Source organism: Mizuhopecten yessoensis, unplaced genomic scaffold (assembly GCF_002113885.1).
Source record: "Mizuhopecten yessoensis strain PY_sf001 unplaced genomic scaffold, ASM211388v2 scaffold716003, whole genome shotgun sequence".
NCBI lineage: Eukaryota > Metazoa > Mollusca > Bivalvia > Pectinida > Pectinidae > Mizuhopecten > Mizuhopecten yessoensis.
In genome coordinates, this window is record NW_018479899.1 from 2,718 (window position 1) to 29,151 (window position 26,434).

The window sequence follows — 26,434 nt, forward strand, 5'->3', positions numbered from 1 at the left end:
TATGATATAGGTGTTCGGCGTCGTCGCTAGTCAAGCAATGAGGCGACTCTCCTGTGAATGGAAACAAACAATATTAGCCCGGTCTCGTTCGCGTCTATAGCAACTCGCAAAACGAGGCGTCACGCACCGGCGGCCCTCACACTAACCATTCAATAACAACACTACGAGTGATTGGACGGAAGTGTTGGACAAATATATCGTGATAAATAATAAGATGTACCAGGAGAATAACAACACAAACATAGCACTGGAATACTGATCACTTTTGAAGGTAAGCAAAATGCATCATCATACCTGTGATTTTCACCTGTATTTATATCTTGTATACCTTTAAACGGTAGCTGTGTTTTATCTAGTAGTGAATTACCGCTGATCACCTGTGTGAACATGCTTCGATGACATATAAATGTCTGGCTTATATTGGCAATACGAAGTTGTAGTGATTGTATCTCGGGTGAGATTTATTACCTGTATAATATACTTAGAACAATGTTGTCTCTGATATACCAGTAAAGTTGACTCAAGTTACGTGATCGGAGAGATAAAAATATGTATCTTACCTCTTGTACTCGAACTTATTGTTATACAGGGGTTGTACACCGCGTATAGGGTTAGGCTGGACACAGACCTATAGAACTAGTGTTATGGGTCAAAGACCTAATTGGAAGGTTTTGAATTCCAACAAAACATGATATGTCTAAATGGGCACGTATGTATTTGTACAGAAAAACGTGTATGTCCATATATTGTCTAGATTTTTATAAATTTACTAACGGATATGTACAGGACATGTACCGTGTATGTATTTCGTCCCGGTAGTGTTTTACTGTAGAGGACTGAGTGGTAGAAAATGTCTTTCACTTTTTGTATGAACCTGGAAAACCATGATACCAGCCGATGGTCAGCCTGCGAGAGCGCCTAGTGTACATTTATTGTCAGCCTGCGAGAGCGCTTAGTATACATTTATTGTCAGCCTGCGAGAGCTCTTAGTATTCATTTATTGTCAGCCTGCGAGAGCGCTTAGTATACATTTATTGTCAGCCTGCGAGAGCGCTTAGTATACATTTATTGGTTGTCTTACCTTCAAAATTGTGTAATACTTTTAAATAGCTGGATACCTATTACAAAGTTCCGCGGTCTTCTGTTTTGGAAGACGTCTGGTTGGGGTCATCTCACTGTACAGCACGATTGTGGGCGTGACCACTAGTGTATCGAGGATGGGTATACATTTTGATTTAAATATTTATTTCAGTCAAATAATATAGAAAAAAATAGTTCTGTGACTGACTTGCCATACACACTACTATAGGCTAATACAGAAATCAGCATATTGTTATAATATAGATATATTAATACTATATACGTGTAGTATTACTACGGATACATTTCTTATCATTTGAGATATATTATACAATAAAAATTGATAGAACACATTTGGGTTTAAAAATCCTCCACTACAGCGACCTCTCACGATATCTTTCAAACGTATAAAGGTTCACTCGAAAATCCCATTAGAAATCTGTGAGAATAGGCCAGCCAGATAGCACCACCGAGCAGAAACATATATACATACAGAACTTTCCGATTTCTTAACGAAATATTTTAACGTTACTGAAAACGAGATCCTAACCGTGATACATTGCAATTTGTTCTTATCGCTCTAACCATTTATAAATAATCTTTCTAATGTCCTACTGTTTCAAGAGCATGGCTGAGAGAGATTGACATTTTATTAATCTTTTATGTTGAACACAGATCGTTACAATACGAGAGTACAGTATTAGATTTAGAGGAAACAGCTATACCAGAACAATGGGACAATATCTACATCTGATCTATTGAATGGTCACTAATTTACCGTTATTTGAGTTTATACAGTATGTCAGACCTATCCATTCCAGTACGGTCACTAAGCCCGTATGATCACATGGTCCCACACACGTCGTGTCCCCAGGAATACACTGGTGTACAAATCCTGTACCTGTCTAGTCACGAGAAATGCTAACAATAATGAACAGTGAAATGACCCAGGGCTCTGTGCGCCATCAGAGCTGTAATGGGTGACATTATTCTCTCACATTCATATTGTCCGTGTAACTATCTGTCTCCCCACGGAATTAGATTATCTAAGTCCGTGGTCTCCCGTTATCTGGGTCTACAATGTAGGACACGCTTCAATTCCGTCTCATAAAATCTCAACTTCGTCGTTCTTGTCCGTGAAGTGAGAATCTATTATAATTTTGTCATCATTACGCTATAAAATGGCATGGGCTGTTGTGAGTAAGACCACAACCAAAAGGGCATGGAGAACATTGTAGTTTGTACAATTGCACGATTGCTGCTTACTATATGGGGGAAGTAGGGTTTTAACTTTGCTTTTTCTTAACTTGGTCATGAAACAATCTGATTATATCTCGATCAGATGAATCCTGGAAGTGAGTAGTGCAAGGAACGCTGGGAGATATTTTTTATATAATATGTAGTTATGTACGTAGTGTTATGTTGGACAGCAAGATCTTCACTCTGGCTCCAAACTTGTGTGTGTTGCTGTGGACGGGCGATATCCACTTGAAATATTCAGATTCACTGTCATACAAAAACATACCGGAATGGGGCTTCAAATATGCGGTTATTCCCATACGAGTTTAGGGCAACAGTCGCAACGATGCATTTCCATATCCTCAGTTACGAATTCTTTGCTTTTTTTTGGAAATTTAACCAAATGAATTATTCGTGGTTTGTATGCATGCTGTAAATGTATTTATGTATTAGCATTGCTGGCGAAGTTATTAAATTAGCCAATCACAAGGGAAAGGGTTGTACTGTAGCCAAATACATACATGTAGTACGTATGTTGTAACGATGAGTACAACCTCTAAGCTTCATAGACTACGCATGCCAGGTCGTCTGTCTGTAGAAAAGTTCATAGACTATACGCATGCCAGGAAGTCTGTCTGTAGAAAGGTTCATAGACTATACGCAAGCCAGGTCGTGTGTCTGTAGAAAAGTTCATAGACTATACGCATGCCAGGAAGTCTGTCTGTAGAAAGGTTCATAGACTATACGCACGCCAGGTCGTGTGTCTGTAGAAAGGCTCATAGACTATACGCATGCCAGGTCGCGTGTCTGTAGAAAAGTTCATAGACTATACGCATGCCAGGAAGTCTGTCTGTAGAAAGGTTCATAGACTATACGCACGCCAGGTCGTGTGTCTGTAGAAAGGCTCATAGACTATACGCATGCCAGGTCGCGTGTCTGTAGAAAAGTTCATAGACTATACGCATGCCAGGTCGTCTGTCTTTAGAAAGGTTCATAGACTATACGCATGCCAGGTCGTCTGTCTGTAGAAAGGTTCATAGCCTACGCATGCCTGGTCGTGTGTCTGTAGAAAGGTTCATAGACTACGCATGCCTGGTTGTCTATCTGTAGAAAGGTTCATAGACTACGCATGCCAGGGCGTCTATCTGTAGAAAGGTTCATAGACTACACATGCCTGGTCGTCTGTCTGTAGAAAGGTTCATAGACTGCGCATGCCAGGTCGTCTGTCTGTAGAAAAGTTCATAGACTACGCATGCCAGGTCGTCTGTCTGTAGAAAGGTTCATAGCCTACGCATGCCTGGTCGTGTGTCTGTAGAAAGGTTCATAGACTACGCATGCCAGGTGGTCTATCTGTAGAAAGGTTCATAGACTACACATGCCTGGTCGTCTATCTGTAGAAAGGTTCATAGACTACGCATGCCTGGTCGTCTGTCTGTAGAAAGGTTCATAGACTACGCATGCCAGGTCGTTTTTCTGTAGAAAGGTTCATAGACTACGCATGCCAGGTCGTCTATCTGTAGAAAGGTTCATAGACTACGCATGCCAGGTGGTCTATCTGTAGAAAGGTTCATAGACTACACATGCCAGGTGGTCTGTCTGTAGAAAGGTTCGAATCCTCTCCATTTCATTTCCTCCTGGTAAGATACAAAGACCGTGACTCGCTGAGATTAGGAAAACCCTTGATCGAGTGACAAGGGAGATAATCTCCTACTTATATTAATTAGGATTTACGTAAGTAGGTGTTTTTACGTACGCGTTGTGGTGATAATCCGACCACTAACAGTTCATATAGTACGGTATGTTTACGCGCAGTCATGTTGATATCTGTTTACTAGGATACTAGGAAACGAATACGACAATTTATATTGTTTACTATAGGAAACTACTACGACAGTTTATATTGTTTTCCGCTTGTTATGACGCTTCTATGCAGATTATAATCCTGATATTTTGATTTTCAAGTCGTAACTACGGTTGCATGAATTGGTCCTTATTTTCCTGTATTGTGGACTTTTATGGACTCTTAGTGACGGATTTCAGTAGATGAATGGTTGAAAATGCTATATTCACTACACATGTATCTCCCCCTCCTAATACCGGCCAATTTTTTTAAAATTTATATATTTCACAACAGTAACGAAAAAAAAGGTATCAGCTAATATTGGTATTTTTTCTTTGCCCGCACGGCAAAGCTTACAAGCAGGTCATACAAAATAATTATCCAAAGTATGACAAACGTCTCAAAAACGACGTCAAATATGATAAAAGCTGACGTCATTTAACGTTACACAAGATGTCAGCAACATCGCGCGTAACGTCATGACTTCCATTAGTACTGTGTAATGTTATGTATTTCCTATTTTCTGTCTATTTCATTTAATTTACTACATTTGACTGTGATACCGTATCCTTTACGTACCAGCAGAGGGTAATACGGTGAGACCGTGGCGGTATTCGGACCGGGAACCTCCGGACTCTCTCGCCGACTGTGCTACCTGATCAACGTCAATAACCCCACTCAGTCCTGCTATTTACACCCATGAATTATGTTTGCAATTTTTGACGCCATGTTTTTCTGTCGTCATTATTCTAACCGCACAAACCAAATAACTCTTTCGAAAAATGGAAGAGTGTTTCTCTGTCCTGTTTACCGGGGTTGTTTCACCACTAACAATTGACCATTGATTGTTATATCTGAAATTACTACATATTGACATATCGTAATAGCCCGTACTGTTTGGTCATGTCTAAGGCCTAGCTTGTTGGAACACTTGCAGCTTTTTATAACGAGCAGCAGAAGTTCAAACAACTTTCAGGTTGCAGCATTTTTACAATACTTGAATACTATATGCAGCATTTTCATCTTATAGACCATTTCACCTATACAAACCACGTTTGATCTCTCGTGATCATACCAAACATACCCGTTACACTCCAGCTCAAGCCAGTCCAAACTAACCAAGAATTAAACTCCAGATCAATTGATTAATTGTATTATATGTTTCCGAATATTTTATCAACAGCGTCCCCCGATGTTACAATGACCAATTCTGGTTGTCCCATACAGATATCAGATCTGTCATAAGTACCCGATAATGGCGGGTATTGTGTCCTCTATAGATCGCTGCTCTAGCCACGCTGAGATATTGATGCGGATTCGGCGACATACAACAATCACTGCCATCTCCATTGGATCTGATTTCCGGAATCATGCCATCGGTGTTTGGTTTGGCCATTTAGTGTCTTGTTTAGCTGTCATGGTGACGATATTGACGGAGAGATTCCATTGCTGTTAGTGTTTTTCAAAATACATATGAAGAACATGCGCGTACATTTTATTGTACTATAGGCACATATTTATCCTGCTAGTGGTCACAAAAGTATTGTTTCTTGAAAGTAAAAAACAAAAGTATACAAGCGAAAGAGAATGTATGCTGACGATATTGAGAAAGACCTACAAGCCTGCGATGGTGTTTATAGTTGGCCGTTGTTGTTGATGTGTACACATCATACTTTCCTGATATCTACAAACTCCGGGGAATCCATTTACAACTTTACTTGTATCGTTGTTCCATGAGTACACGTATAGTCGGTTTCAAAAGACCATTGTTCAAGTCTGAATACAAAAAAATCACTGGGTTTGTGTCTCTTGTTCGGCAGTAAACTATAAACTAGGCTATTGACGTTTAATGGCAGATATTACCGACACATATATTCGGAGATGTTAAATTTGCTTGTTGATGCATGGTACAGTATTCATAGCTATATAGACTCGCTGGGAAAAGAAGAGAAACACATCGCTTTGTAGCATAGGTTGCCTGAATCCAGTCCTACCCGAGGCTTGGTGACAGTGCTAAAACTCACCCGTGGTCATTGTTTTATTAGTCACAAAGCATTAGAGGTCAACAGGCATAAATGTTCACGACACAATTGCAACGGTGAGGTAATTACACGTCGGTTTGATATTTGGCGCTCAAGGAATGGTACTCCTACTTAGAATATACCGAACCTGTTTCCTAGGCCCCTGTGAGATATAATGAATGTGAAAGAACCCATCCAATGTCTGGAAAAAACTTATTCCTAGGTCCCTATGCTGACACTTAATGCGTAGAAAGATCTTCTTGTCATCAATTGAGGCAAATATAGGCCCAGTAATAGAAAAGAGTCGTAAAGCAAGTCACGGACTGTGATCAATCATCCGCGGTTACCATACCGAAGGAAATGGTTTTTAAGTTTCTCTATTTACCCATACCTATTTTAGTTCAAACCATTTTAGAAAATTGTCTTTGTGTTTGCCTAGCGAAACCTATATTAGAGCCAAGCCAAGCATGCAATAGACACCCAACACCGACCTAAATAGCCCCCGTGTTTAAAGACAAACTTGTTTTCATATTTGGGATTTAATTTACAGTTAAGTGCCACTTACAAAAGACAACTCTGTTGAATATATCTGTCGGTAATTAAAAACAGGAATTGCTTCTGTTCGGTGTTCTGTGAGTTGTGAGAGGACCAGGACAACTGAAGTGTTGGCTAAACAAAACCGGGAGTACAGTACACTCGAACCTTGTCACTACTATACAACCAAGTGTTTTACAGTCACATGTAAGGTCGCCGTCTTCATGTCCGCCGCCGCGCCGCCCACAACTGTCGTCGACGTTATCTCCACTGTCACGCCTCCTGCCACCATTACGGTCGTCATTTCCGCCGGCGCCGCCGCGTCGCCTGCCACCGTCACCGTCGTCATCACAATCATCATCCAAGAGAAGGTTTCCGAAATCCAAGATTGACAAAATGATCGAAAAACTGTCATTGTTACCATTTACACATCTTTTTTCAATGCCAATTTGAACAATTACACTCTGTCATAAGGTTGAATGGTTGTCGACCGATCATATAATTAAAATATCACAGAAAAAAAATACCTGGAGCCAATCCGAAATCGTCAACTATGTTTGAAGAAAATATTAAAATCATTTCGAAATTGCACCTAATTTGAAGTTTATCTGATATCACAAAGGTGTAGAGCGTTTAAGTATTATCAGAAGTCGTTATAGAGAATGGGATACAATAGGGTATGACCTTACCTATTAAGGTACAATAGTATAACACGCGCGATCTGCAATTAGCGTGTCATTGACACTGACAGACTATAGGTACCATGGTACTCTATACCTATATGGTATCAAAGTGTTAAGACCTTCAGACATATTTAAGTACCTAGGCCAAACAGAAATAAAATACTCTTACTTACTTGGCAAGCTTTCGAGTTCGAAATGGCATATATTCAGAGAACAAAATACCAAAAAAGGAGTTCAGAATGGCACATTACTGAGGGAACAATACCAACAAAGGAGTCCAGAATGGCACATTACTGAGAGAACATACCTAACAAAAGAGTTCAGAATGGCACATTACTGAGGGAACAATACCAACAAAAGAGTTCAGAATGGCACATTACTGAGAGACCATACCTAACAAAGGAGTTCAGAATGGCACATTACTGAGGGAACAATACCAACAAAAGAGTTCAGAATGGCACATTACTGAGGGAACAATACCAACAAAGGAGTTCAGAATGGCATATAGGAATTACCGACATCATCGTTATATCAATTTTACTATTCAATAACAAAATGGTTTTGAATTTAGATACAATAATAGTGAATCTCAGGGAATGACACGGCAACTGACAGATAGGGGCGGGGTTCAGTCGGCTTCTAACTTACCAATCCAACCTTGCAATAGACGTGCATGATGTGACTGTTTGGTAGCAACGGAGTCATTCGGAGACACAAACGGTTAAACGATAGCTTCCTGCTCCTCTATATATATCGTACACGTACCATGTCGCAGTGTCAGTTAACGGGTGTTTTGTGATTTATTTTTGCCCGGGTTTTTTTTCCACCGTGTTCTGAGGACCTGATCGGTGTATTGTGTTATATCCTTAGTGGCCTCCGATTACGGATGTGTAACTCGTCTGTCCAGGAATGCTTTATCTTAATTTGAAAGAGTGGAATACACATGCTCTGTAACAAAATCGGTGTGAGTTGACATCTACATCTGTAAGTTAAACAAGATTGGATATCAGAATGACCGCAGATCTAAAAAACTTAAGGTACGTGAATCAACTATACGGCAATTACTGATCAGTGAAAAAAATGTATTGTATGTGGTAGATGTCAACAACGCAAATGAAAAAGACTTTACATGTCGATTGAGATGCCCTTTATCCCATTTCAAGAAAGGTTATGATAGTTGACTTTCCAAAACCCATGTAAGAGCAATTCTGACAAATGAAATCTGCACTATATCCGGATTGGTAAAAAACGTTTTATGTTTATGTGTGGTCAATGGGTCATTTGTGTGTGGTCAAAGGGTCATATAGATAGTCAAAAGACATGTTGGTATAAGCAAATGTCATTTTTCCCGCAAATTTTGATTTAATATTCGCTGGTGAAGGATAAACATATGTCGAAGTTAAGACATTAATCTGTTAAGCTAGTAGAATAAGGGCGATAAAGGATGAAAAAGTCGGTTATATAGTACACAACGACAGAAAGCAGTTGTTCACTATATGTTCACTATATGTTAGTCAGAGGCCTGAGTGTATACGTTCACTATATGTTAGTCAGAGGCCTGAGTGTATAAGTTCACTATATGTTAGTCAGAGGCCTGAGTGTAAACGTTCACAGTATGTTAGTCAGAGGCCTGAGTGTATACGTTCACTGTATGTTAGTCAGAGGCCTGAGTGTATACGTTTGTTGTATGTTAATCAGATGCCTGCGTGTATACGTTCACTATATGTTAGTCAGAGGCCTGAATGTATACGTTCACTGTATGTTAGTCAGAGGCCTGAGTGTATACGTTCACTGTACGTTAGTCAGAGGCCTGAGTGTATACGTTCACTGTATGTTAGTCGTTCATTGTATGTTAGTCAGAGGCCTGAATGTATACGTTCACTGTATGTTAGTCAGAGGCCTGAGTGTATAAGTTCACTGTATGTTAGTCAGAGGCATGAGTGTATTCGTTCATTGTATGATGTTAGTCAGAGGCCTGAGTGTATACGTTCACTATATGTTAGTCAGAGGCCTGAGTGTATAAGTTCACTATATGTTAGTCAGAGGCCTGAGTGTATTCGTTCATTGTATGTTAGTCAGAGGCCTGAGTGTATACGTTCACTGTATGTTAGTCAGAGGCCTGAGTGTATTCGTTCACTGTATGTTAGTCAGAGGCCTGAATGTATACGTTCACTGTATGTTAGTCGTTCATTGTATGTTAGTCCGAGGCCTGAGTGTATACGTTCACTATATGTTAGTCAGAGGCCTGAGTGTATACGTTCACTGTATGGTAGTCAGAGGCCTGAGATTTACAGACCAGTGTGGTTGTCTGTCTTACACGGTCGCTATCTGTTTTCCCTCCTTATTGAAACAAATACACCCTTCAGCTCCTCTCGTGTCATAAGGTATTGCGACAGGGATGTTTACACATACCTTATATATTATCTCCACGCCACGTTAATCTATCCCAGGTACACATACAGGTGCGACAATGTGTCGGATGGTTTGTAGGACCGTACTCAAACAAATGGGCAACGCTATACGTTAGTGGGTTGTTTGCTTCTCGACGTTCCACAACTAATTTCGTGCCAGAAATTTTAAATATAATTTTGCGTTTTAATTACAACACGTTCCTATATCGGGTGCGTTTTCTATTACTATAACCTGAGTGTGTCAGCTTTGATAAATCAAATGTACAGTGTATTGCTCGTTCGCATGACAAACATTTTATGGTAACTCATCTGCACGATAACTTTTACTTCTGAGTAGCAGTCCATATAACAAGCATAAATAATTCCCCTTGACTGTAACATTGTTGTATTGTCCCTTTCCTTTCTTTGCGTAATTTTGTCCTGGTTACATCATTTGTATTTTGTCGTATGTTGCTGTGTTATGTTATGCTTCGTGCTGTTGTTTGTAATAACTTCGTTCTGTCGTTTGTAATAACTTCGTTCTGTCGTTTGTTACAATGTTTTGTTGTTACATTGTCCTGTTATTACATTGTTCTGTTATTACATTGTCGTGTTGTTTGATTACATTGTGTCTGTTTTTAAGTTTTCTTGGGTTTCGTTACATTGTTGTGTTGTTTGTTACATTGTGTTTGTTTTCAAGTTTTCTTGGGTTTCGTTACATTGTGTGGTCGTTGTTTATTGTTACATTGCTGTGTTGTTTGTAACATTGCTGTGTTTGTTACAGTGCTGTATTGTTTGTTACAGTGTTGTGTTGTTTGTAGCATTGCTGTGTTGTTTGTTACATTGCTGTGTTATTTGTTACATTGCTGTGTTGTTTGTTACAGTGGTGTGTTGTTTGTTTCATTGCTGTGTTGTTTGTTACAGTGCTGTGTTGTTTGTTACATTGCTGTGTTGGTTGTTACAGTGCTGTGTTGTTTGTTACATTGCTGTGTTGGTTGTTACAGTGCTGTGTTGTTTGTTACATTGCTGTGTTGTTTGTTCCAGTGTTGTGTTGTTTGTTACAGTGTTGTGTTGATTGTTACATTGCTGTGTTGTTTGTTACAGTGGTGTGTTGTTTGTTGCAGTGGTGTGTTGTTTGTTACATTGCTGTGTTGTTTGTTCCAGTGTTGTGTTGTTTGTTACAGTGTTGTGTTGTGTGGTACATTGCTGTGTTGTTTGTTACAGTGGTGTGTTGTGTGTTACAGTGGTGTGTTGTTTGTTACAGTGCTGTGTCGTTTGTTACAGTGTTGTTTGTAACATTGCTGTGTTGTTTGTTACAGTGTTGTGTTGTTTGTTACGGTGTTGTGTTGTTTGTTACATTGCTGTGTTGTTTGTTCCAGTGTTGTGTTGTTTGTTACAGTGTTGTGTTGTTTGTTACGGTGTTGTGTTGTTTGTTACATTGCTGTGTTGTTTGTTATAGTGGTGTGTTGTTTGTTACAGTGGTGTGTTGTTTATTACAGTGCTGTGTTGTTTGTTACAGTGTTGTTTGTAACATTTCTGTGTTGTTTGTTACAGTGTTGTGTTGTTTGTTACGGTGTTGTGTTGTTTGTTACATTGCTGTGTTGTTTGTTACAGGGTTGTGTTGTTTATTACAGTGTTGTGTTGTTTGTTACAGTGTTGTGTTGATTGTTACATTGCTGTGTTGTTTGTTACAGTGGTGTGGTGTTTGTTACATTGCTGTGTTGTTTGTTACAGTGCTGTGTTGTTTGTTACATTGCTGTGTTGGTTGTTACAGTGCTGTGTTGTTTGTTACATTGCTGTGTTGTTTGTTACATTGCTGTGTTGTTTGTTATAGTGGTGTGTTGTTTGTTACAGTGGTGTGTTGTTTATTACAGTGCTGTGTTGTTTGTTACAGTGTTGTTTGTATCATTGCTGTGTTGTTTGTTACAGTGTTGTGTTGTTTATTACAGTGTTGTGTTGTTTGTTACAGTGTTGTGTTGATTGTTACATTGCTGTGTTGTTTGTTACAGTGGTGTGTTGTGTGTTACAGTGGTGTGTTGTTTGTTACAGTGCTGGGTTGTTTGTTACATTGCTGTGTTGTTTGTTACAGTGGTGTGTTGTGTGTTACAGTGGTGTGTTGTTTGTTACAGTGCTGTGTTGTTTGTTACATTGCTGTGTTGTTTGTTACAGTGTTGTATCGAATACCATTATGTTTACAACCGTGCCATACTCAACACAGTTTGACTGTCAAGGGAAGGTTTATTTATGTAAAGTCTTCCAAACAACGAGATGTGTGTAATAGTATTTACCTGTACACACCTAAACACATTCACCTGGCGACCAGGTAGGTAATACTCACGGAGATATTACATGTAACACACACGTCTGTAGGAGAACCTGACACAGTACGGAAAAGCAGGGTTTATAGTATATTACCTCGGTATATTTACGTTAACTACAGTTTAAGTTCGCCGGGGTATAACACTTTACCGTGACATAAATGTTGGCGTGTATAACATTCTTTAGGAGGTCGAAGAATGGTTGGATATGACATTTTACCAAGTGTTATAATGTCAGCGGGGTATAACACTATACCAGGGGTTGAACTTTAGCGGGGTATGATATTATATCAGGGGTTAAAGGCTAGTATATCAGAGGTTAAAGGCTAGTGGGGTATAACATTATACCAGAGGTTAAGGGTTAGTGAGGTATAACATTATACCAGAGGTTAAGGGTTAGTGGGGTATAACAGTATACCAGAGGTTAAAGGTTTGTGGTGTATTACATTAATTCAGGGGTTAAAGGTTAGTGGGTGATAACATTATATCAGGGGTTAAAGGTTAGTGGGGTGTAACAGTATACCAGAGGTTAAAGGTTAGCGGGGTATAACACTATACCAGGGTTTAAAGGTTAGTGGGGTATAACACTATACCAGGGTTTAAAGGTTAGCGGGGTATAACATTTTACCAGAGGTTAAAGGTTAGTGGGGTATAACATTATATCAGGGGTTAAAGTTTAGTGGGGGATAACACTATACCAGGGGTTAAAGGTTAGCGGGGTATGACACTGTTATCCGGAGTTTAAGAATAGCTGGACTTGTTACAGTAACCGTTATAATTACTTACTTAAGCAGATTCTCATAAAACAACTTTTATCTAGGCTTCTTTCGTTGATATCATTTTACATTGTTGTCCCTTAACTAGCACTGAACTGTATAGTATGATTTGCAAGCGCTATAGAAGTACATGTTTAGTTTACAGTTCAGTACTAAATAGTAGTCAGGCAGTGACAAAACAGGCGCATTCATGTCCTTACTACAGTGTTACGTAACCATTAGGTTTAAAGACTGGATGTTATAACAAAGACTTGTTTGGTTTCCACTTAAATGATGCAAGTTGCACGCGATTTTTATCGAACACATAACAACATTACTTGTAAACACTGATGGGGTATTCTCTTCTACACGAACCTAGTACAGTCTTCATATGACTCTGGTACTCCACAGTAAGGAGTCCTCCTCTTTTTCTGTTAGTATTTATGTAAGGTAGGGATTATAAAAGACGAGGGAAATGTATCGCCTAACATATCTTACTACACTCCCTCTTGATGTCTCATACGCATCTCAAACACAACACAGTTCCATGTACTAGCCTTCACCGGCACTAACAGGGGACTATAGGGTTGTACTCTGTCCGTCAGTCCTTGCGTCAGTTTGTCTGGACATATCTCATATCCTCTTCCAGCTACTCTTTGAGTATCTCTTTGGAGGACAAAGTGTCACGTACTTAAATCCGGTAGTGTGCCTCATTATATTCAGAATTATTGTTTTTCGACATAACCCCGCTTAGTATTTCACCTATATTCAACAAACTTGCTATACTTATGCATCTTGTGGTGTTATTTTCTTTATTGTTACATGTGAAAAACATTGTCACCATGGCTACATTGTTTGAACGGTGGGGACTGGATTCCTTGCATTACTTTGCATAGTTTCATGATAATTTGCTTTTAGCAATATAGCCTAGATACCAAAGTCACGTGACATACAAATGTATAAAGGCACCCCTAAGTTTATAGTACTTGTTCCAATTGTCTCCTTCCTGACTACGTGATGTTACTTTTAAGTTATCTGAATGGCATCAGAGAAGTCGACTTTCGCTTTTGTGTCGTGTAGGATGACTGAAAACTTCCGGTAATCTGGATGCGTTGCTACAGACTCTTTATGAACTTCCGGTTTAGATCATTGCTATTCTCAAATTGTCGTTATTGTTGAACATTGACAGTATCATATAGCCATCTACAGTTAATTGTCATAGAGTCCCGACTTTATGGTGACATTGAAAGTAACATAACTGTAAAACGATGTTACCGGTGATTTTATGTTTGGTGTCACAGATTTAATAGGAGGATGAGCGAGTTTGTGATGTATTGATTGTAGGAATCATGTCGTATCGATCCCAAGGACATGGCACAGTTGTCATGACCGGGGCATAGCGAAAGGGGTAGGGACAGAGGGGACAGAGAAGAGGGTATAAACAGAGGAGACGCGGGAGGGGCGTGGACAGAGGAGACAAGGGAGGGACATGGACCGAGGGGACACGGGAAAGGCAAAGTCAGAGGGACAGAGAAGAGGGCATGATCAGAGGATACGCGGGATTGGCTCGGACAGAGGGAACATGGGAGGGACATGGACAGAGGGGACACGGGATTGGTAAGGACAGATCAAGAGGGGACAGAGAAGGGGGCATCATCAGAGGAGACGTGGGATTGGCGTGGACAGAGGGGGCAGGGGAGGGACATGGACAGAGGGGACACGAGATGGACATGGCCAGAGGAAACACGGGAGGGGCATGGACAGAGGGGACACGGGAAGGGCATGAACAGAGGGGACAGAGAAGAAGGCATCATCAGAGGAGACGCGGGATTGGCGTGAACAGAGGGGACAGGGGAGGAACCCGGACAGAGGGGACACGAGATAGGCATGGACAGAGGAGGGGCAGAGAAGGGGGCATGGACAAAGGGGACATGTGAAGGGCATGGACAGAGAGGACACGGGAATGGCATGGACAGAGGAGACGCTGTAGGGGCATGAACAAATGGGACAGGGGGAGCATTGACAGAGGGGACAGGGGAGGAACATGGACAGAGGGGACACGAGATGGACATGGCCAGAGGAAACACGGGAGGGGCATGGACAGAGGGGACACGGGAAGGGCATGAACAGAGGGGACAGAGAAGAAGGCATCATCAGAGGAGACGCGGGATTGGCGTGAACAGAGGGGACAGGGGAGGAACCCGGACAGAGGGGACACGAGATAGGCATGGACAGAGGAGGGGCAGAGAAGGGGGCATGGACAAAGGGGACATGTGAAGGGCATGGACAGAGAGGACACGGGAATGGCATGGACAGAGGAGACGCTGTAGGGGCATGAACAAATGGGACAGGGGGAGCATTGNGAGCGGAGAGGGGTTTAGTAGGGGGCATGGATAAATGGGATAGGGGAAGAGCATAGACAGAAGGGTCGGGGCATGGCCTATTGGGCGTCGTGACGAAGAAGATGTTAACATAGAAAAAATACTACCCATGATAACAGATAAAATCTGCATCTAAACATAGCAAATAAATAATTGGAAACTGATTGGAAACGAAGAATTTCGTGACTAAAATTACAACAAATAACATTTGGATAACTTGGTTTTTTATATTATATCGTTCAAACCAATTTTTTTCACTGTTTGTTTGATAATATGTCGAACAGGTTGTTTTATTTTTTGTTGGGAGTCAGCATTACGTTTTATGAATTGTTGCTGATAACACTTCCCCTATAACCATTACGTAGCCGTGTCACTCGACATGCTCTCGGACGGGTTAACACCGGTAGTTCGACTGAAGGGTTCCAAGCATTGCAAGTATAACACTAGGTTGTGATCCACAAGGTGCTCCGAGCAGCAGGCGATGTGCATTGATTTTTAATGTCGATAGTAGCGATACCTGTCATGTTCTTTATCAATATCTCTTCAAGTGATGTGTAAGGCGGAAAAGGTAACACCAGAGCAAACATCCCACTCACTCTGACGGTCAACGTTAAACAGACTCTTTCGGTAGAGACCGTCGCGTAGCAACTAAGAGTTCGAAGACCATTGTCAGCAGCAGAAGCAATGCCTGAAATTGACAACTCGCTTAATACAACATCTTTATTGGACGATCAAGTAATTACTGTGTTGTTTTAATTCGATAAGCGTTGTTGCCTAAGAGACGGACAAATATCAGTGTTCATTTGTATTGAAACACATCGATCAACTCTGTGGTTGATAGGGCTAGGCCTATTTATTGGTCCTAAATTATTTAAATATCGATGAGTCATAAAACAGTAGCAAAATTAAAAATTATTAAAACACATGTTGTCTAGTTCAATATTTCGGCCAATGTTAGTAAATAATTTGATACTGACCGGTACATATGGATGTTATACTGGGTTGGATTCAACAGAAGAAAAATAATACATGTCACCTTCGAGTTCCTCGTCAAGCCGAAGAAAGTGACGATCCGAAATGAAGCACGCCTTCTCAATTCTAGATATCTTATATGTGTCTGATTATGTTTACGGCCAGATCTATATACTCCACGAGCCTGTATGTGGCCTTCCTACTAATGTTAGGTAAATAGTGAGTATATTCTCACTACCAGTATCGGAAACAGACTTTTAAACGGCATTAACATCACTGTTATAGAAGTATAAATACGATTCAGTCTTAATATCATGGATTACTGTAATAAAATATAGGGAGTTTAAACAACACTGTATTTGCTGCACGACAATATCAGTTTTACAACCAAAATAATTTGAAACAAGTTTTAGAGTTATGAAACCGAGTCATTCTTTATACAGGAAGAGCATGTTCGTGTCCAATGTCACGTGGTTAGAAAGCACCAGGAGCGACATGTTTCTATAATAGGAAAGGCCGGGGCAAGATCGGTTCTTTTTTCCCTTATCACATCTCAAAATCTTCATGGCACGTGCATGGCTTTTTATGACCTTATGGCCATATGACCTTAAAATTCCGGGATTTCGCACATAACGCAAAGTTAGCCGAACGTATCCAGAGTCCAACTGACCCTATATACAAAAATGTATGTATATTGATACCTAGTTAACGATGGTTTAGGTAGATTGTATGTAAAAGGTATTACAGTAGGCTTAAGGACAATGCTCAAAGTCCACATTCTGTCAGATCACGCTGTGCACACATGTACATTTGGTATTCGGCGAGAGCGATCTGGCATCATAAAACATTATATATTTCGATCCATGTTAATTTAACGTCACACAATCGGGAACCGTCGGCACTTTCTGTAAACAAGAAAATATCTCGTTTACAGAAAATGCCGACGGTTCCTGAATGTTTAATGATTATACCCCACTTTTGTTGTGTCTAAAACAATAAACAGAATATTTTAAGAACGACAACTTACAAATGTATATATTTATTGTTTTGTTTGTCTCTTGCGAGATTTAGGAGTTGTTACTTACTCGGCTGTAGGGTTATTTACATTGTACTGAATAATCTGGTGGTTTGTCTGGTCCAGGGTTCGAATCCTTGCGGAGGCTCTAGGGAAATGTGAGCTTGGTAACAAAGTACTGGAGCACCTTGGGTAGGTGTAGATGTGAGGTTTATGACGACGAACGTCGTGTACGCCGTGCCTGACCATACAGCACTGTAACTTCTAAGTATAGACAGTTTGTAGGAGTATGGTGATTGCTTTACTTGAAATCTTATCTTAAAACGGTAAATTATTCATGAAGTAAACTTACTCAAATCTTATGGAGCTTATTGAGATGATCAAATAGTGCAGACATGTAAATAAAATGATATGCACGCACATGTCTGGGCAACCATTGAAACACACACATCTATATTAGGACTATTTACCTTTTTAAATGCAAACATACACCTTTGTGTACATATCATATTTACTCCATCCAATAAGCAACGACATGTTCTAATATTATTTTGTACATATGCGACGGAGAATAGTCTGACACGAACACCAAATGGAAAACATGAAATTACATATGATACAGAAAAATATGTCGATTATATCCTGTTCGTGAACCTCTCTCCGTTACGAAAGGTTTACTTCTCCACCTTTTAAAATGTGTACATTTAGGTTTATACAGAAACATTTTGACACTAATATAATTATCTGAGTCTTAAAGTCATATTTAAACTTAACAAAGTGTCGATAACTTCCCCACATCGTTTGCGTACCGTTTGCAACTCTTTGTCGAGAACGTTTGTTTGTAGTAAGAATTTTTATTTCGTTCAGGCGTTTAAATCCCGTACTTATTGAAGTATGAAGGTGAGAGTAATATATTCTGCCCTAACGTTTTTCTTATTGATTGCCGATACTATCCAAGTCACGTTTAACTCCAGTTTGATTTAGCTACATCTATAGAATATATTTCATTTGTGAAATCGACAAAAATGTCATTCAGGCGATATTTAAGCATGGGTCCGTTGTGGCGGTGAGCGGTATCCGGCACTGTTAGTCGCCCCATTGACCCTGGGTGCTGACCCTAGAAACACAGGACTGCCACAGATAAACTCGTATATGATATATATTATTAATCGATTTATCTTACCATTCCGTTGTGTATTGATCTTGTGCTCATACACTTGAGGTTATGCCAATGTAAAGTCCTACACTGGTGCTGTCTTGGTTTGTTTACATTAAACATGGGTGGAGGCTACCGTCATAACCATTAAAGGGACAATGGACTTGTTACGAGCTAAAGAAATATTACATTATAATAATCGGTGTTCTTTCTGGCCCAGTTCGGACTCTCACCCTTCGTGGCCACAATCATACAAATTGAATGGAACGGTTTTCTGAACTTGACTTTTAATAAGTCCAACGGAATGTATTCAATATATAACGCCTTGATGACCAGACTACTCTGAAATAATACATGAAGTTCGAGATGATTTACATAACCATCAATATTCATTTGAAGTGAAAAAAAAAATAGTTGTACGTTTAGCAAACTATAGGCCCTTGAATCCTTTGAAATATCAGACAAGTGCGTAGTTTAATGAAACAGATTTTGTATAAGTGTTTATTATGGTGGCCGGTTTAGGGCCAAATTACAAACCTAACGTCGAAAACGCGTTCTCGCTCCATCACCGTCGTGTTTATGCTAGTTCCTTAATTCTGTTCATGCTTTTGTATCACAGGAAGAAAAATCAGTGTAAACTAAGTACGTAACATCACCTCATGGGGTTTGTTTGTGGGTCATATATGAATTCAGTCGACTCTCGCTTACTGAGAACAATCGAACAGTTAGCTCAATTACACGTAATAACCATTATATACCAGGTATGAGAGTTGATTTCACAATGATTACACGGACAGTAATTGTGTTCTGGGTTGTGGTCGTGTTTGAAATCTATGGGGAGCATACAGTTTTAAAGACGAGTGTACTTTGATTTTAAAGTCATAGAAATGAGTGATTATCGAGAATTCTCGCGAGATTTTAAGAGAATGTACATCACATGAAGTACAATTGTGACAGCAAGTTCCTATCTTAAACCTTCGAATCAACATACACTTATTAGAAACGCTGAAACACACATTACGGATCGAGGAAAACAATTCATGTATGACTCGTACGCGTGCCCCTATCCGGGTCCGAACTCAAGACACCGCGGCATGAAATCGGCTGGCCGAGAAATACAAGCGACTATTGACCATCACATTATATATTATACATATAGTATGTATACTGATTTGGTGGTGTATAGTGTCAAGAAAAACATAATGATAGAGTAAGTTACATGATAATTTATTATCAATGTGATCTGATAAAATATTTAATGTATGTACATTTTTGTTGTGTTTTCTTTTTTCAAATCCCACGGAATCCAAAAATAAAGCATGTGATCAGACCACCCCCTCAGCTCCGAAACAAATATCAAACAGTTATTATATACTAATTAAACTCTTGGTAATTAAACGTGCCTAATTACCCGGTGCTATAATTGACCGTCCGATGTTTATCAGTCTGAGTGATGTTATCACAGAACTTTGGTATGAGATCCCGGAGGAGATAATATAATATTTCTTGTTAGGGTGAAATGGCGATTGCTCTTACAAACCACATACACAGTACTCGTGTGCTTGATGGAATATAGCACTAAACAATAGAAGCGCGAATGAACCAAACACTAGTTGATACCCATTGTGTAGATATCGACAATTTCAAAATCTATTTAATAGATATGTGGACGTCACAGACGCGGGAACACAGCCCTGAGTGACATCCTGTAATATGGTGAATGCACACGTGTGGAGTTTTACAATCGCATCAAGTTTAATTAAAAATCATGAATTTAAAAAATGTTTTTCAGTCTACCTTGTTTGGGCACTACGATTATATAGATATAACACTTATCTCATTCTCCTGCTCCGCGCTGGGGACATAAGTTGTGTTTTTATTTCATAAAAGATGGATGTTTAAAAATTTCAAAGTGTTTTCGTAGGAACGTTATATATGAAATAAGTAGCGGAGACATCCCTTTACATCCGGTGGATATAAATATGGCATCGCCGTGGGAATTCGGAGAAGTAGCGTAAATAGATTATTATTTGTTTTTGTTTAACATACACTCATTTAGTCATAATGTTTTATACCTATATAATTTAGAGTCACAAAGTGTGACATAAGTCTCAAATTACACTCGTTCAGTTATTACCATAGATCAATTAATGTTTCGACTACAAATGTCATAGAAATAATCTGTGGTTGTTAATGGATTCTAACTACAATTACCAACCGTGATAAGGTTGTTACTATTTTGTGCATGTACAACTTACCTGTAATTACGTAATTGTACGACCTACCTGTATTGACAAATATTTTACGACTGACCTATAATTCGCACATTTTACGAATAACCTGTACTTACGTACATTTTACGACTGACCTATAATTACGCACATTTTACGACTGACCTGTAATTACGCACATTTTACGACTGGCCTGTAATTACATTATACGCATATTATTACAACTTAACTGTAATCATGCACGTTTTACAACTAATCTGTAATTACGTACATTTTACAACTTACCTGTAATTACGCACGGTTTTTTTCAACTTACCTGTTATAACGTACATTTTTACAACTTACCTGTAGCTACGTACATTTTACGACTGACCTGTAATTACGAACATTTTACAACTTTACTGTAATTATTAACTTTTAACAACTGGCCTGTAATTACGTACAGTTTTGAACTGATATGTTATTGATGACGAAATTTCTGTATTTACGTACAGTGTAAGACTGATTTGTATTAAAAAGCTTTGACTTTCCCGTTGATTTCTGGTATATGTAGTAATAGGATAGAGTGGTCGGATAGAAGCCGCCCACGGTAGCAAACTAGTGGGTGAAATACCCGTTAAATTTCGATTAGATTATGATAAGGTATTTGTTTTGTATACCTACCATCTGTTGTTTATAGAGAAACCAGTGACGTTAACGGCGTCTGTGACTTATCGATGATCACATAATCCGGGGCCGGATCATGTCGGACAGGAATCGGTAAAACGATCAATTTCCATGGTGTTTATTTCCCCTTTCACCCCCAGTAAAATTAAAACCGTTTCTAGTCGTAACTTGGGTAGGGGCGCAGTGTTATGCCTTTTTTTCTGCCGTGGTGCGAATTTGAGATTTGAGAAAATACATGATTTTTTAAACCATGCTGATGTTCATTTTCATAAACAAAGTGATCAAATTTCAAACACGCGATCAAAAACAGTTGAAATTTGACTGTAGAATAATGTTTATGATATTAGACGTCCTCTCAAAGGACAATGAACTTTTGGATCGATGTGTTCGATTAAGTTACCCAGTCATGACAAATCCGATCTGATAGGGGACACTATAGGGTCAAGGTCGTTCACGAGTACATATTTTGTTAGCTTTTCCCCCTCAGTTGAGCAATATTACAGGGGGAATCTAACTGAATGTACAGAGTTGTATACAAGCACTAAAGTACTGATCATCACAAATATCAAAGACTGATAAATATCACAAAAATCCTTATATTAGAAAGTGTTCAATCCTGTGTAGTTTCAAGACTTATGCTAAGGCGTGGTGAATTTCCCTACCCAATAACATGTCATACAAGCTGTCGTTTAATATGTGTTGTAGGTTTATTTACAGTAAGTCTTACAAGCTACGTTTGGTATTCTATCCTTACAAGCTACGTTTGGTATTCTATCATTACAAGCTACGTTTGGTATGCTATCCTTACAAGCTACCTTTGGTATGCTATCCTTACAAGCTACGTTTGGTATTATATCCTTACAAGCTACGTTTGGTATTCTATCCTTACCAGCTACGTTTGGTATTCTATCCTTACCAGCTACGTTTGGTATTCTATCCTTACAAGCTACGTTTGGTATTCTATACTTACAAGCTACGTTTGGTATTCTATCCATACAAGCTACGTTTGGTATTATATCCTTACAAGCTACGTTTAGTATTCTATCCTTACAAGCTACGTTTGATATCCTATCCTTACAAGTTACCTATGGTATTCTATCCTTACAAGCTACGTTTGGTATTCTTGATAAGCTTATGAGAAGTGTGTGTTGTAAGTTTGCTGATAAGTTATACAAACTAGGTTTGGTATTCTATCCTTTGAAGCTAATGCTAAGCATGTGTTGTAAGTGTTCTATGTGATAGTTTTACAAGTGATCCTTTGTTATGTGTTACAGATTTTCTCTGCCCGAGCTGCCCGAACATCCCGGGATGAAGGAACACACGTACGGATGGTACCCGGCTGTACGGGATGTGTACACGGAGAGGAGACTGGGCGTGCCCTCAGCATATGGTAAATAACGCTATATATATACATCCATGTAGCCACACTGGCTTAGAGTTGAGAATTTTGTTATAGTTATTGGAGATAATTGTTATCAGAACAACGTTTCCCTGCTTAAAGAGAAGTTGAATAATAAAATCCTAATAGTTTTTATTCATTGCCTTTATGTGCCGCCTAATATAGTGACAACTTTCATGGTGCTACAAACGATATTATCTATGTGTGTTTCGTTACAGAATTGGAGGCGATGTACAAGTTCCGGGACAGTAAATATTACACGGCGCCCAACCCACCATCTCCTCGAACACCAAAACCGTACCAACCGACGCCGACGCCGACTAAACACAGACCGACGTCCAGTACGTCGTCTAAATCCGGTCGGGATTCCGGACTGCAGGTGCGTGCAAAGAGTGCACCTCTATATAATTTTAAAAGGGTTGCTCGTTTAGAGCTTCCCACACCCCTCCAATGCTGGGCTACCAGCAGTGTGTCGGAGACGGAGGCTGGGGAAACGCCCAGCTCTCAGACTTTACCGACCCCTACCCCTTATCCACCTAAAGAAGAAACACCAAAGGAGGAACAGAAACAGGCGCGACGAGACAGAATTAAGAGTGCTGTGATGCGACGTGACCGAGCGCAGGCGCCTAAGCGCCCAGTCAAGTCAGCTGGGCCAACTCGCTCACCTGTGGAGGTGTATCAGGCCCATATACCGAAGGAGGGCAGTGTGCCCGTGCCCCCCTCATCACCTGCCCCGGAAGTATATTACATACCGGAAGAACCTACTTGCCGCCCTACCACGGCGGAAATTTATGACAAAAATGTCAAAGAATACGGGTGGAGGTTCGAAGTTCATGGGGATCCATACAAATTAAAGTAAGACAGTGCCCTAGCTAGCTGCTGTATATAACGCCTCCCATCCGCTAGCCTCATAGCATCCTACCTATACACTATCGTAACATCACTTACATACCTACCGTTTATCATGCATGAACCTATACCTGCTATATTCTGTAGATATTGTGTAACCATTTTGTATTTTCCCACGTTTTCTCATTATAACCGCTTCTTTTTTTACAGTTAATTTAACTAATTTCTAACATATTCTGATATTATTTTGTTTAACAACAATATGTCAGTAATCAGCTTAATGTGTGTGTGTTTTACTAAATGGTTTCGAATGGCATGTTTTGTTTGTATGGCTGGTAGGTATTTGGATTTCTACGGTTTGGTCTGTTTTATTAACAGGTGTGATTTAAAATAGTTTTGGGTTCGTCCTTTTCTTGCTTGATCTTGTGAAGTTCATCGCCTTTAAAACTGACATTTCATGTTCAGAACCACCAACATGTTTCAAAGCGAAATAAGCCATTTATATAACGAAAGATCTAGAACAGAAAGCTATCATACTTCCGGCTGTGATGCTCGCAAATCCTCTATCACTAATGGTGGTCCTTAACACGCGATGTCAGTATCACCTATTATGTCATACCTGTGTTTAACTATACGGGGAACTCTGGTTTAATATGTGTTGATTATTTGTATAAGCGTTTCTATGGTAACTAAGTCCTCGTGTGGTATTAGTGTATGCACGTAACATAATAACTATAATTTTAAAAGAAAACAAGGTACATTAACTATGTTTGACGTAATATAAGAACTTATAATTTTGGGAATGGTAATGATGTGTTATGGCCATGGGTAATCTATGTGTAACGTTTTCTTATTTTTGTGAAAATTAAAGCATTACAGTGTCTAGACAAAATACTATTTGTCCACCTGCTGCAAATGTATTGTGATATGTTGATCTGTGTACCAATACCTTGGTTACGTCATCATATTGCTTCCACGTGACGTCACAAAGGTATAGGATACAGGTCGATACAACACGAGGCGGAGTTTAATACTACCACTCACGTATTAATGTTCGTGTTACAGGAAGAAGACACTATCCAAGCGTCTGCCGTACTACGTGACTGTCCCGGAACCAGAGATCGAGCGGGACGGTCCAAAGGTCAAGATGGAAAACATGGATACCTTCTTTTACAACACTATCCCCAGACGTCCCGCCACCTTCACTATCCATCAGGAGTGGATCTCGGAAACGATACACGCCCAGCGCATGGAGCTGCAAAAACGGGAGGGCATCAAACACAGATGGAAGAACTTTAGTTTCGTTTATTAGGAATCGTTAATTACACATAGTTTATTATCAACTGACCTTTATATATTATTTTCAAATTAGATTTTTCAAAGCAATTGTTTATATTTCGTTATAATATTTTGTCCGGTTATATTTATATCAAACTGTGATAAAACAATTACTGCTGCGCCCCTATAGAACTTTGGATATCTCGTGTGTTTGTTTAATTGTTTAAGGAGATGTACATGTATTCACTAGATGGCGCCCTCACCTCGTGCTTGTTTCCATTAGGGCGCCATCCGGGAATGTTCTGTTACATGTTGGGGATCACCATTCCTTTTAGGGCGAGTGCTCAGGTATGGATACGTCATGACATAACCGTTCGTTGTTCTCCAGTTCATGTGCAAATCTTCATAGAAAACATGGTACACAAAGAAGTATGTCACTTTCATGTCAATATATACAGCGTTCTGTGAAAGTTTAAAGAATATGCCAGACAGGTATCGATGTCCTTCCTGTATTCAAACTACATGTATTCTTATAATCTCGTAGTCTGCAGTTCATCACCACCCCGATATTGATGACATGCCTTTCCTCAGCAGTAAAGTATTAGGGCTTTCCTCTGCTTGTACATGCAATGAACAGTTCGCCTCTATCATATCGTCTAGGTTCATGCTAACACTGCAAGGGATTCGCCCCTATCTTATAGCCTAGGTTCATGCTACCACTCAAAGGGGGGGGCCCCTATCTTATAGCCTAGGTTTATGCTACCACTCAAAGGGATTCGCCCCTATCTTATAGCCTAGGTTCATGCTACCACTTAAAGGGGTTCACCCCTATCTTATAGCCTAGGTTTATGTTACCACTCAACGGGGTTCATTACACAATTGAGCGTTTCAGTCCATTTCGTATATATTTCGTGACTGTTAAAACTCATTGTTGATACAAAAACAAGTCCTGTATGCAGGTTCAATAGTTATGAACATGGCGATATTGTTCTCAAGTTGGATCAGGGATATTATATGTAGAGTGTATGTGTGTATATAAAAAGTGACGTATTCTTCAATATTCCGTCCAGTTAAAGGAAGTCTGTCGGGATGATGTGTGGAGTCTTGAAGTTCCCATCAACTACACAGTTGTGTCGAGTGAGATATGACTGTGGTTACTGGAAATCACTTTATTTTCATGTGTACCTATTTTATCTGTACCTATTTTCACGACTTTTCTTTTCACTAAGATATTAATTTGCGAAATAAACGACAACGTATAGATCACTTGTCTAAATATTCGCGAGCTTTTTGAAGTAGCAATTTGCCTCTCTGCAAAGTCCACGAAGATAAGTATCTCGTAAATAAGGAGTGATTTTCAGTAACTGTTCCGCTTTAAAACTGCCTTTTTGTTATGTCTTATGTCATGTTTCCTTTTTGTTTATATTCCTTTCCTCGCAGAACCATCTCATGCCGACATAGTCCGCCATAACAACGCCATACACCTAGTTAAACGACGCCATACACCTAGTTAAACAACGCCATACACCTAGTTAAACAACGCCATACACCTTGTTAAACAACGCCATACACGTAGTTAAACAACGCCATACACGTAGTTAAACAACGCCATACACCTAGTTAAACA

General features: G+C 39.6%; 1 protein-coding gene across 4 annotated transcripts; it reads left to right on the forward strand.

The window, feature by feature from the left end:
• On the forward strand, positions 1–26,351 carry LOC110441508 (proteoglycan 4-like). 4 transcript variants are annotated; one of them, XR_002461877.1, is made up of 5 exons: positions 20,246–20,398; positions 22,556–22,671; positions 22,899–23,535; positions 24,595–25,513; positions 25,560–26,351. XR_002461877.1 is itself a non-coding variant. In XM_021484679.1 (4 exons), the coding sequence occupies exons 2-4, from the start codon at positions 22,590–22,592 to the stop codon at positions 24,839–24,841; spliced, it is 966 nt and encodes a 321-aa protein (XP_021340354.1). In that variant the 5' UTR covers positions 1–271; positions 22,556–22,589; the 3' UTR covers positions 24,842–26,351. The 4 variants fall into 4 exon arrangements, 3 of the variants coding, with proteins under 3 accessions (XP_021340354.1, XP_021340353.1, XP_021340352.1); XM_021484679.1 differs by lacking the exon at positions 20,246–20,398 and adding an exon at positions 1–271 and having other exon boundaries at positions 24,595–26,351; XM_021484678.1 differs by lacking the exon at positions 20,246–20,398 and adding an exon at positions 8,278–8,434 and having other exon boundaries at positions 24,595–26,351.
• Positions 26,352–26,434: the final 83 nt, after the last annotated feature.